Source organism: Accipiter gentilis, chromosome 17 (genome assembly GCF_929443795.1).
Source record: "Accipiter gentilis chromosome 17, bAccGen1.1, whole genome shotgun sequence".
Classification (NCBI taxonomy): domain Eukaryota; kingdom Metazoa; phylum Chordata; class Aves; order Accipitriformes; family Accipitridae; genus Astur; species Astur gentilis.
This window is the reverse complement of record NC_064896.1, coordinates 30,739,326-30,751,363: the sequence shown is the minus strand read 5'-3', so window position 1 is coordinate 30,751,363 and position 12,038 is coordinate 30,739,326. Positions and strand designations below refer to the sequence as shown.

At 54.4% G+C, this 12,038-nt stretch overlaps 1 protein-coding gene across 10 annotated transcripts in view; it reads right to left on the bottom strand.

Annotated features, from left to right (window-relative positions):
- Positions 1-774: 774 nt before the first annotated feature.
- CTNND1 (catenin delta 1) overlaps positions 775-12,038 on the bottom strand; it is a 32,463-nt gene continuing 21,199 nt past the window's right edge. For 3 of the 10 annotated variants that reach the window (XM_049820174.1, XM_049820173.1, XM_049820181.1), the window contains 14 exons: positions 9,544-10,007; positions 9,250-9,433; positions 8,836-8,953; positions 8,018-8,171; positions 7,599-7,616; positions 7,276-7,344; positions 5,697-5,824; positions 4,974-5,124; positions 4,514-4,706; positions 4,291-4,405; positions 3,628-3,715; positions 3,258-3,305; positions 3,041-3,123; positions 2,602-2,862 (listed from right to left, as the gene is read on the bottom strand). In XM_049820174.1, coding sequence (XP_049676131.1) covers positions 2,761-2,862; positions 3,041-3,123; positions 3,258-3,305; positions 3,628-3,715; positions 4,291-4,405; positions 4,514-4,706; positions 4,974-5,124; positions 5,697-5,824; positions 7,276-7,344; positions 7,599-7,616; positions 8,018-8,171; positions 8,836-8,953; positions 9,250-9,433; positions 9,544-10,007 — 1,915 coding nt within the window. In that variant the 3' untranslated portion in view covers positions 2,602-2,760. The other 7 variants (XM_049820176.1, XM_049820177.1, XM_049820178.1 and 4 more) reach the window with 7 other exon arrangements.

Below are 12,038 nucleotides of genomic sequence, written 5' to 3'. Positions count from 1 at the left end.
TTCAAGTTCAAGCTCCAGCTATGCTGCACCACAGAGGAAATCAGCACCCCCCCCAGCCCTGCATCACCACAAACCCACATCCCACTACCACAGGGCAAAACAGTCTTTCCAACAGCAACACAGCTTTAGTAAAAAGCTGGTTTGAAGCAGAAACCAGAAAACTGCTTCCAAAAAGGTATTCCTACAAATTTACAGAATTTCTTTCTGTATGTATTTTCACATGCACACACAGGTGAAAGCAAAGTGAGTTAACATAGTGTTGCAGCCTGGCTTTGGTATTCCCCAGGAAGGTATGAGCATGTTTGCAGCCTAGCCATGCTCTACAGGGGCAGCCCTTGCTCCACAAGGCTGCCCCAGCCAAGGTTTTTAAGGATGCACTCGGCACTGGAGAAATTATAGTATTTCTTCACTTGCACAGAGTCTACCAGCTACCAGAGAGAGAAAAAACAGGGAAAGGCTTCCCAGGAGGAAGCCCCAATACTCTAGGGAGAGCTCTCAGCTACCTCCTGAGCAGCCCCAAGCACACTGCAGAAGTCATTAGGAGCTCAGTACAAAGTTTTGGTACTTTTTATTTTTCCTCCCTTCTTTTGCTAGAAAGAGGAGGAAATGTCACTCCAGCTGAAGAAAAGGTTTGTTAAAGTGGCATCTTTCAGAGCCACACACAGCCAAGCAAGCAACACTCACGAGCACAGCCCTGCCCCTGAGAAAGACACCTGGTCCCAACAGCAAAGCTAAAACCACCAAGGTGGCAGCCTTAGGTGAAAGGCACACAGACACACTTTAAAAATTTTATTTATATAAAAAAATCATTTTGTTTTAAAAGCGTTACAAGAGTGTGCACAGGAATCAGACAAGGAACGGCTGGCTGCTCCCTGCTCCCCTCCTCCCTAGCCTCACTCCCTGCCAGGGCCAGGGGTAGCCTAGGAGAGCTAGGGTAGAGGAAAAGAGAAGAGGGAAGCTTTTTTTTTGGTTCATCTGAAATTAAAAATTAAAAAAGGAATTAGTGTTTTACATATTTAAAGGGAAAGAGAAGAGTTAGACCCCAGAACAAAACCAAACGAAGCTGAGGTGGGGCTGGAGCCAGGAAGGGCTCAGCCAGAGCTGGGAGGTGCTTCTGGGCAGAGGAGGCAGGAGCAAGGCACCAGTTCTGCCTGCTGCAGCCTCCCTGCTCCCCCTGTGAGCCCACACTTTGTGGGGAGCCCCAGGCTGGGGAGGGCTCCTGCTCCAGTTTGCAGCCTCCTTACAGAGGCTTCCAGTTGCACAGGGAGCCCAAGGGCTCCCCAAAAGATCACAGCACTTAGATGTGCCCCCCAACCACCACAGCAGAGAGGAGGACAAAAATTTGTATTGTCCCAGCTCCTGTGGCAGCCCAATCTCCCCAGGACAGGATGCAGATGAGAGCCCTGCACCCTATCAGTGAGAGCAGGGGGGCTGGGATCCCCCCCCCCAAAACAGGCTTCCAGCACCACTGCAGACAGTTAAGGCTCCTGGAGGGGAAGGGAAGAGCTCAGCCCTGCCAGCAGCCCAGGAAATACCCCTTCCCCAGCTAAGCCGCCAGACAGTACAATTCAAAGAGCTATTTCACAGTGGCAAAAGAAAGGCACATGTCAAGAGAAAGTCAGAGGGGCACCGCCGCAGGCAGCTGGTGCACAGGGGCAAGGGGGGGAATCCTGGCTCTACCTACATACAGCCCTGCCAGTGCCTGCTCCTCACACCTGGCACACAGCATGCCCCAAGAAGCCTGCCTCTCCCCAGAAGCCTTGCTGCATCTCCCTCCACAAGGACCCATCGCCTCCCCCAAAGGGAGGCCCAGTCCAAGCCCCCCCACACTGACCATCTTCCCCACATAAGGATCCCTCCTCACACAGTCACTGAGTGGGGGCCAGCAGCCCCATCCAGACCCCTCTCAGGATCAAGAGCCAGATCCCCCTTCCCATGCCCCTAAAGCCTCATCTAGAGCAAAGCAAGAGAAGTTATTGCTGTTTTTCCTTCCCCTCATCCCCCCATGACGCTAACCCTCCCTCACCCTGGTCCCACCACCACCAGAGAGAGATGCTCCCATTGTCCCCATGGCCCTGGCTGAGAGTGATCCCACAAAAAAAAAATATCCTATAGGCAACAACAAAAAAAAAAACCAAAACAAAAAAGGCGGTGAGTGAGGTCCCAGTCTCTGTCCCTGCAGATGTCTCCAAGCAGAGGGAAGGTGTGGGAGAGAAGGCAGTTCCTGGTCAAGGCAGAGATCCAGAGTCCTTTTGCAGCATCCGTGCCAGTCAATCTGGCAGAGTCAGGCAGGAGGGTTTTACTCTCTGGAGGAAGGAGGTGGTGGAGGACAGGGAGAAGGAGTTACCGGTCAAGATGTCCCAGAACGGGGAGGTGCAGCGGTCTAGAGGAGGCAGAGTGGTCTGGGCTGCCCCTGGGGGACCAGGCCCAGTCATTTGGCTGGCTAGTTGGCACAAACAGTCCAGCAAAAAATCCAAAAGTAAGACAAGGTAAAAGTCAGTCCATTCCACCACAAAGAGTTATATATATATTTATATATAATATATTATCAACCCAAACTGAGTGGAGGCAGGGACATCAGCTAGATCTTCTGCTGTGGAGAGAGAGGGAGATATGTTAGCACGCCCAGAGAGCAAGCAAGCAGTGGAGGCATGATCATGGCCCCAGTGGATCAGGCACCAACTGCAGGCAGCAGCAATCAGAGCAGAATTTGGATGGTTAAAGCACCCCTAACAGCATAGCAGGATCTGTCACCACTGTTCAGATTGGGCAGGACACTGCGGGACATACCAACATAGGGGAAAACACGGCAGCAGCATCCTCCACTTCCTCTACCTCAGGCTGCGATTCCTGCCCCTCCTCCTGGTGCAGACACACGGGGGTTAGTAGGGGCAATGGAGTGTGTGGCGGGGGTGTTAGTTGTGGGAGCCCAGTTCTTCCCTCCTCCTGCCAGCCAGGACAGTGATGTGTCATCTCCTGCACCCCAGTCCCACTCACTCTTCCCTCATTAGGAAGAGCTGCTCACCATCAACGGCGCTACCTTCACTGGTTCCATATCTCCAACGTCACCAGATCGGTCCAGTGTCCTGCTGTGGTCCCTCTCATTGAGTGTGGAATAGTTGTCTGGAGCAGGAGAGGGGACAGTCAGTCATGTCACCTCCACAGGAGGCAGCACCATCCCCAAAGGAGATATGAGCTCTGCCCCCCTCTCAGCATACCAAGGAGGCAAGATGCCCCCACTCTAGTCCCTCTCCTACCTGGTCCCATGTTGCTCATCTGGATCTCCTCCCGGGAGGATTTCTTGTCTAGAAGCATGGGAGAACAGATCAGACACAGCACCTGCAGCCACGAGCAGCAGAGGAACCACCGCCTACCCCAGCTAGAGGAGCCCAGACCCAGCTGCAGCACTGTTGACCCAAGGATGCTACAAGACCCAAGTTAACTGCATGCATCATTTCTAGCCCCGAGAAGCCATCTAAAGCCCAAATTGATGGCCTCATGTGAGCAGCTGTGGCTGCCAAGAAAGGTAGGGCTGAAGAGCAGGGAGGGGACAAAGGCCAACTGTTCTGGGTACCCACAAGGTGGAAGGATGACAGTGGGGACAGGTGCTAAAGGGAAGGCACCTACCTGTTTTCTGGTTCCTGTCAATGAGAGGCAAGGTGCTGTCATCAAATGAGTTGCCTCCCTGGGTCCGAGAGGCATTGCTCAGGTTCACCTGGAGCATCAGACAGTAACCACTCACACCTTGGCCCAGATATTCCTTCCCCATCAGCACATCTCACCCCTCCAGCCCCTAAGACCAGGAGCCCTTCCCCACAGCCCTTGAGCAAGGGGCCTGAAGCAACCAGAGAGTACTCCAGAGCCCATGGCTGCACCCACATTAGAGAGTAGAGGTGGCCAGCCTGAACTGGATCAGGGCAACACCCAGCCCTTAAGAAGCAACGACAGTTCCAGTTTTTGGGAAAGAAAATGAACCCTGGAGAACCTCACTCTTCAGCACTGCCACAGCAGCTTTTAGTGCTGCAAGCTTTCCTGCCTGCAGATCTGCACACTTATGTGTGGGACACAGGGCTTAACACTTTACAGAGTGTTTCTTCCTTAGCAGAGACTTCCTGCTGGCCATCCACTAAGAAATGGCAGAGGGACACCTTCAAGGGCCTCCAATCCCACCAGCAAGGTCAGAGCTGAAATTCAGTACTGCTGAGCTCCAGGAACACTCTTCTCCCTGCTGGAGGACCCTACCTCATACCCCAGCCACGACAGGGTATCTACATTCGCCCAACCCCATACCTGGAAATCTGACTTCTTCCAGCCTTCCTTCTCAAGGGGCTTCCGCAGCTCTTTATATCCCCAGACTGTCTGCAAGACAAGGGCAGCTGCTCGGACTTCTCTCTCTGAGCGGTTCCTAGAAAGAGGTGAAGGAAGAGATGTTTGGAAATACCCACGGCCTCAAGGAAGGAAGCTCCTGGAAAAGCCCCTCTGCCCCTTGCATTATCCTTCAAGGAGAGCCTACCCAGATTTGTTGATCAGCACCAACTTCTCAATCCCCTGTGTTTCCCGCAGCTTCTTGGCAGCCTCAAGGTTGTCTACAATTACTTCATTGATGGTGTTGAGGACTGACACCACTGTGTCCTCAGAGAGATTTTTGGCTGGGGTCTGCTGGCCTCCAGGCAGGTTCTTCACTAGGTTGGGGATGGCATGTTTACCTGCAAAGGGGAAAGAGCTGGGTATGAGCAATTGAGGAAGAGGACTGCAAGGCAAAAAATCACTGTAGAAGGATCAGGGACAGGTGACCAATTTTGATGTCCCTCTCAGCAGGGCTGAGCACATGCTACTCTGGGAGAGGAGTAGACAACAGACACGGGGCTGATACCACGCCCACACACTTCCTCAGCTGCCAAGATCAGGAGGAAGTTCCTGCCTAACCTGGATGGCTATGGAGAGTATGACATCCTCTCCTCCACAGACCTCACCTATCAGCTCTTTGTTACGCAAGTCGACAGCCAGGTTGCGCAGGGCTCCAGACGCCGCTTTCACCACTCGCTCACTGTCATGGGTCAGGAGGTCAGCAATGGCAGAGAGTCCCTTCTCCTGGCGCAGCGCTGAGCGGATGTACCGGCCATACTGCAGAGGAGAGGCAGAGCACCACAGTCCCTCCCTGCTCCTGGCGACACCACTGGGAGCCTTGCCACCCACCCTCATCTTGGGAATGGAAGGTCCTGGCTTCACCCACAGTGAGACAGACTGCAAAGGTCCTGTTCCTGTCCTGAAGCGCCCCCCTGCAGGCCAGGCAAGCAAGGTTTCCCTGACAGTCTTTCCATAAACACCAAGAGAATGCAGGTAAAGGGGCTGTAGAGCAGCCCCAAAACTTCATCCCCTGCCCCCAGAGTACAGAAGGGAAGGACTGGCAGGGAGCCAGCTGCAGGCAGGGACAGAGACAGGCAGCCCTTGGGAAGACACAGCTGGCAGGCAGTACAGAGTCCTTCAAGAGCACAGGAGATACCTGTTCCACACCTGAACTGGGCTGCTGAACAGTATCTTCTTGGGTAGTGAGCCATGCACAAAGTGAACATCCTGAAACAGCAGAGCCTTGGCCATCTACAGCTTTGCTGGTACCCCAAAGGTGGTGCTCCCCAAGGCCCCCTTCCCTGCAACACAGACGAATGTGGACACAGCCAGCTCCACAAGGCACTCACCGTCCAACTGCCAGCACACAGGTTCTGAATAGCTCCTGCCGAAGCCTCTAGGATGGCTGGAGTCTTGCTTTCCTTTAGAAGTGAGATGTATATCCGGACCACTTCTGGCTGGAAGAGGAGCTCGTAGCCTGCCAGAACAACACAGGTAAGGAGGACTTAAGGGCTCTGCTACCATTTGACTAATTCAAAGGAGCACTGCTGAGCAGATGAGGCTGGAAGCTTTTACACAGTGGAGGCTGCATCCTTGGTACAGAGTGGGTCAGGCTGCCCCACACCACCAGAAACCCCAGCCCCCAGCACCAGCCCTGATCAGAGATGCCATGGCTGCTGCCCACAGTCCCCAATGCACCACTGCAGCTCAGGAGCAGTTTAGGCTGAGCCACAGCACTGCTGTCATCAGCAAGGAGACCTCAATTTCAGTACAACACCTGCCTGAGAAGTACCCAACCCAGGTAAGGGCACATGGTGGGGCAGCAAACTTGGCAGCAAAAGGCTCAGCCCACACTCTCAGCAGGAGGAAGGGGAAACACCCCAAGCAAGTGGCCACCAACACTACATTGAAGTAGCTTGGGTTGGGTTCAGTTCATCCTCAAAGACTGAAAGCACCAGGTCTCCAGCACCCTCGCAAGCAGGGCAGGGATCAGGCCTTCAAGCATTAACTCTTTTCCATGGAAACATATGCCCAGAAGTGACTTGTAAAGCAGCAGTGAGACTGCAGTTTACAGTTGTGAGGTTGGGTTTTCCATCTTGTTCTCTGTCCTCAGCTGTGGTAAGGGATGTCCCCAGCCCCTAAAGGCAGAACAGGTGGCTTCTCAGGCTTCCACCAGAGACAGGTGCTGACTCTTCCCACAGCCCACATCCGCCTGAGGAGCCACCACCACATAATATTTGAGCTGCTCACAAGGTCAGGTCTGTCCTAAGTTCCCCTGTGATTCTTCTAGCTCAACTCTTCATGCACCTGGGAGTGCCAGGGTCCTCCCAGGAACCACAGCATGTTTTGGGGCAGAAGGAGCTTAACTCAAACCCTAGGCTAAATGCCCACTGCTTGGCCAGCCAGAGAAGGGCTGTGATTCATAGCCCTCTAGGCAGCAAGACGCTGGTCCCCAGAGGCTTCTTGGAATGACCCTTGCTCATGCTTATGCTGGAGAACACTTTAAGGCAGGTTTTTTTGGCTTTAAATCCTGCCTGTTCTTCATGCCCAGGAGAGAAAAGCAGACAAGAGGGCAATTGTGCTCAGAGGTCTGAGACCACCATAGAAGGCTACCCTTCCTAGGGCTGTGTCACCATGCTGTCCCTCAGTCCCCAGGGCAATAGTTCCCCCTGCAGCCCTAGGAAGCCCATCTTGAGGCAGCGCTGACCTCCCCCAAGCACAACAAGCATCCTCACAACTGTCTGTGGCAGAGCTAGTGTTTTAACAGGCACTTGGGCAACCAGAAACATACCTCCTCCAAACCAAGCCTCTGCCCATTTGAAAGGCTCACTTCAATGGAAATCAACTCTGCTCACTCCTCTACTGGACTGCTTGTGGAAAAGCAGCCCTGCACACCCAAGCCTTGCACAAACACACTGAGGAACATACCTTTGGCTGGAGTTGTTCTTTTGGGAAAGTCCACTGTATCGGCACCAGGGTCTTCTGGGAGCTTTTTACCTTTCAAAGGGCAAGCAGAGAGGCATAAGACACCTCGTCTCCCCACCCATCTCAGCCCAACAGCTCTTTGCCACTTGCTACAAGAACAAGCCCAGAAATGAGCTGAAGCTAAGCTACCAGCATGTCCCAGGAGGGGACATCAAGGGCATTAGCCACACTGCAGGCAATACATGCCCAGCTGGGGGCAGGACAAAGAGAGCTAGAGAAAGCACCCAGTCAAACCATAGAAAAATTAAAACCAAGAGCACACTCACCTCTGGAGAACCATTCGTCTGTTGGCGAAGCGGAGAGAAGGACAGGAGAGAGGGGAGGCAGGAGGAGAGAAGTGCCAACAGCATCATGGGGCAGATCATTTGGCAAGAAAGCAAAGAGAAGGGGAAGGGGCAACACAGGAAAAAAGGGAAGGTGTGGAGTTAGTGGACATCTATCCATCACCAACCCACCACCACAGAAACCCACCATGAGCTTGTGTCAAATGCTTTGGGTAAGCAAAGCAGTAGCTCCCAAAGCCAGGGGAGGCACAGACCAGTGCGTCTCCAGAGAAAGCTGCAGTTTAGCCTTCACACAAGAGATGCCAGAGTAGGCGCACAGAGACCCCAGACCACCCTCAAGCTTCACTGTAGTAGATCTGTCTTCATCCCACCTCCCTCCATGCTGCTGCCACCCAACGAACCTTTGCCCTTCTTGGCACCAAAGCAGCTCGCAGCATGGGGCCCAGCATTGTTGGCTGCGGCCAGAGGTGTCTCCTGGTAACGCTCAGCATGGGGGATCTCACGGTGGACTTGGTAGGACAAGTTTCTCAGCAGACACACACAGTTCTCCACCAGCTAGAGAGAAAGCCAAATAGTTTGAATTGGAGCAGCACATGCCCATCCCATGTCTCTGACCGAGTGCCCCATCACAGCTTGCAACCCAGAGCCAGGTCAAGGGGGTCTGAACTGGGACCAGGGCATATGTAGCTCCATCTCAGATGGAGCTGGAGCATACCCCCCACCCCAAAGCAGGCATGGCCAATTCTGCAGGCATGAGCTCATACTCTGCTGAGCCAAAAAAATATCTCTGCCATAAGCACAAAACATCCAAGGAAAATTGAAGCCAAGACCTCGTCAAGGCAGATCAGGGAGCCCCAAGTCAGTGGATACCAGCATGAGGATGAGTGACACTGCTAGACCCCTGTTGGGGGGCCAACATTCCTACTGCAAACTGCTGGTTGAGCACTAGACACCTCCTGGTCAAACAGCACACAGGTCACACCCCACACAGGCTCTCTCTTCCCAAGCAGAGATCATGGAAAGGCATGAGCCTGGACTGGATTTTCCCAAGCCAGTCCCATCAGACCAAATCCCTCCCTGGTGAAGATTCCCCCCATCCATTCTTCACCCATCTTAGGATAAGCCTAGTTTCAGCCACCATGAACAGCAGAGCACTGCTAGAGCTAGCTGACAAGGGCAGAACACTACATATGCCTGGACAACACCCTCACTGTGGTACCTTGCTGTCCGAGTCCTTCTGGCCGATCTCAGACTGGACTATGTAGATCAGGGCATCCACCAGCCCATCACATTCCCGCAGCTTCCGACGGGCCTCACTCCGCTCTGAGCTCACATTCCTGGCAGGCAGGAGAGAACCATCATGGGAGAGACAGCTGAGGGCACGCAAGGAGCAGCCCACACCCAGCAGAGCTCAAACCAGAGAAAAGTTCCTGTAGCTCCCCTCCACTGAGAGAAACTCCTCCAAAATCAAGGACTGCATCACCAGTAGCTGTCCTAGGAAAGCAGCTCCTCCACAGACCTCCTTTGGCAGGTCTAGTCCCAGAAAGCTACCAGGAACAGCCAGGAAGGAGCATTACTGCAGCCCCAACCCATACCAGCTCTCTGCCAGCAGCTGGCAGCCCCTCTCCCATACCTAAGGCAGCCAGCGGTGTTGGTGAGCACCGACTCCCACTCGATATGGCGGGGTTTTGAGTCCTCATTGGGTTCCCGCTCCCAGCCTGAGCGGGGAATGACAACCTCATCAGTCAGAGCATGTAGTGCATGATCCACAATGGCCATCTTGATGGAGTCGTGCGAGGACAGGTTCCACAGTGTTCCTGCAATGCCACAAGCAGTAGGTGATCAGTCAGACCATGTGGGCTTAAAAACTCACTGTGCATCCCTCACCCAACAGATTAGCCCCTCCTCTCCTCCCTGGAGCCATTACCTGTGATGACCTCTGTGAGGTCCATGTCATGCGCCTTCCGCAACAGGCGCACCAGAGCAGGTACCCCATCACAGTTCTTGATGGCAATCTTATTGTCTTGGTCCTTGCCGAAAGAGATGTTCTTGAGGGCTCCACAGGCACCATAGTGAACCTCTTTCTTGGGGTGGTCTAACAACCCCACCAGCACAGGAATGCCCTTCAGCTTGCGCACCTCTGTCTTCACCTTGTCATTACGGTAGCAGAGGTGCTGCAGGTAGGCAGCCGCATTGGACTTGACAGCATCCAGACGGAAGCTCAGCATGGCTATTACCTCCGGCAGCTCTGGCTGGCGCCAGTTACCCGGGGCCGGACCTCCCTTCCGCAGGCTGTCCAGACTAGCCAAGCTACCCCGCTCGTGCTGAGCCAGAGGGGCCCAGTAGTACCGGTCAGGGGCCACTTCATCCACCAGCATGTCTTCATAGCTCCTAGGAGAGAAGACAGCAGGTGTCAGTGTGAGCCCTAAACCTGGGGGGGATGCTGCACCCCCTCCAACTCACCAGAAGACAGGCTGAAGTACACACAGTGTCTAGTCACCACTACCCTGCTGGAGTGCACCGGGCAGACTCCCATCAAGGGCTGGGAGCCAGGCAGCAGAGCAGAGTGGGGGCACTTTCCTGCTCCCCACACAGGGTCCAGCTGGAGTCCATAGCTGCAGAAGGCCACCCCCATGCATCCCCAGGCCTGCTCCAGAAGCAGGCAGCTGTTCACCAGGAGAAGGCAGCCTCAACAACTATTCCAGTCCCTTCCCACTCACCCACTGGGTTTAGCTTTGGGTCAGAGGCTGGATAACCTCTGCTTAACCTCCACAGAGGCAGAAGCCAGCCCCAGAGGCACAGAAAAACATTTGGGCCCGCAGCCACTAGAGGGCAAGTTAGTGCCACAACAGATTGCTGGGAGAACAAGTCACCCAGGAGTTCCCCAGGCCCATTACACCAGCACTGCATGCATACAGCAAAACCCAGAGTCCAGCTTCAGGGCACCCAGTTCTCTGCTGCACTGTCTGGCTGTATTCAACACGGCACCCCCATCACCACGGCTCTCCTGTAGTAGTCCAGGACACACGAGCTGCTGCCAGACCAAGCCACTGCCATTGTTTCAGAGCATCAAGGATAGAGCAAAAGATTTCTACCCAAGATGAGGCTCAAACTCGTCTGCCTGCAGATGCCCAGCGATACACACAAGTTGCACTGCTGCCCAGGGGACAGGCTTAGTCAGGCATCAAGAGACAGCCAGGCTCCAGGGATCAACCTCACTGCTCCCAGCTCAGACACAGTGAAGAGCTGTGGTCCCACACCCCCTCTCCTGGTGAGGAGTGGCTCACCCACAAACCTAGCAGCACTGGGAATGAGCCCCACCAAGCACATGGAAGCTGAAATAAAGTACAACTAGTCACCCATGAGCCAAGGTGACATTTAACACAATCCCAGATTCTCACCCTATTTTTGTAGTCACTGGCAATATAATCCTTCCCCCCACCCAAGCAGAAGAATCCAGTGATTTCCAACTGAAGGGGATAGGAGGGGACTTGGCACTTAAATGGAGGGGCCTGACTACTGCTGTCACCCCTGCCATGCCAGGGTACTAAGAACACACAACCAAGGTCCAAGATGAGGTAGCATCCTCTGGCTCACATCTGCCACAGGGACTGCTCAGCCACCTTATGAGCTCTCAAATCAGGTGCAGGCAGCACCCTGCCCCTGAGCAGGCAGGGAAAGTTGCAATGAAGGATGGCAGCAGGTTCTGCCCCCTACACCACCGCTTCCCCTACAGCCTCTGGTACAGGACTCACCAAAACCACTGGCTCCAGGTGGCAGCCACTTCCACAGCCACATCCCCCCCGGCTGCTTCTGCAGAGCTGCCCACAGGGCACTACCATGGGTGGTGGCAGTGTGCTGCGAAGCTGGCTTTCAGCATGTCCCAACAGGGAAATGCGCTGCTTGCCACATGGCCTGGCTACTAAGAGATGCCAAGGAGCCCGGCTGCTCCGGGGAGTCGCTCCCCACTACTGCAGGACATGGTGCTCAGTGCACCATGCCAACCACCACCACCATCCTCCACAGCAGGACAAGGCAGGAGGAAAACACAGGCAAGTGCCAGCACTGCAAACAAGCCACCCAAAGCTTGTCAACACAGCCAGCAGCTGACCTTGCTCCCATGCTGAGACCCACACACCCCAAAAGGGAGCTTCTGCCCAGCTGTGAGGGTCATTCAGTGCTGGATCTCACCCTGCCCTTCCAGGTGAGATGGGGCTGGGGGAGATCACAACCTGCACTGCCACTGAACCCCCCTTTCCTCTTCCCCTGCTGAGAAGGAGCTTTGAGAAGAGCGACAAGAGAGGGGACTTGCACACTTTGTGGCCGATAGTAGCCAGCACTCGCTGCATCTCTCAGTTCAACATGCTCCATCTCCTGCATGCCTGGCAAGCTGTCTCCCTGAAGAAGTAATTAACAGCCAGG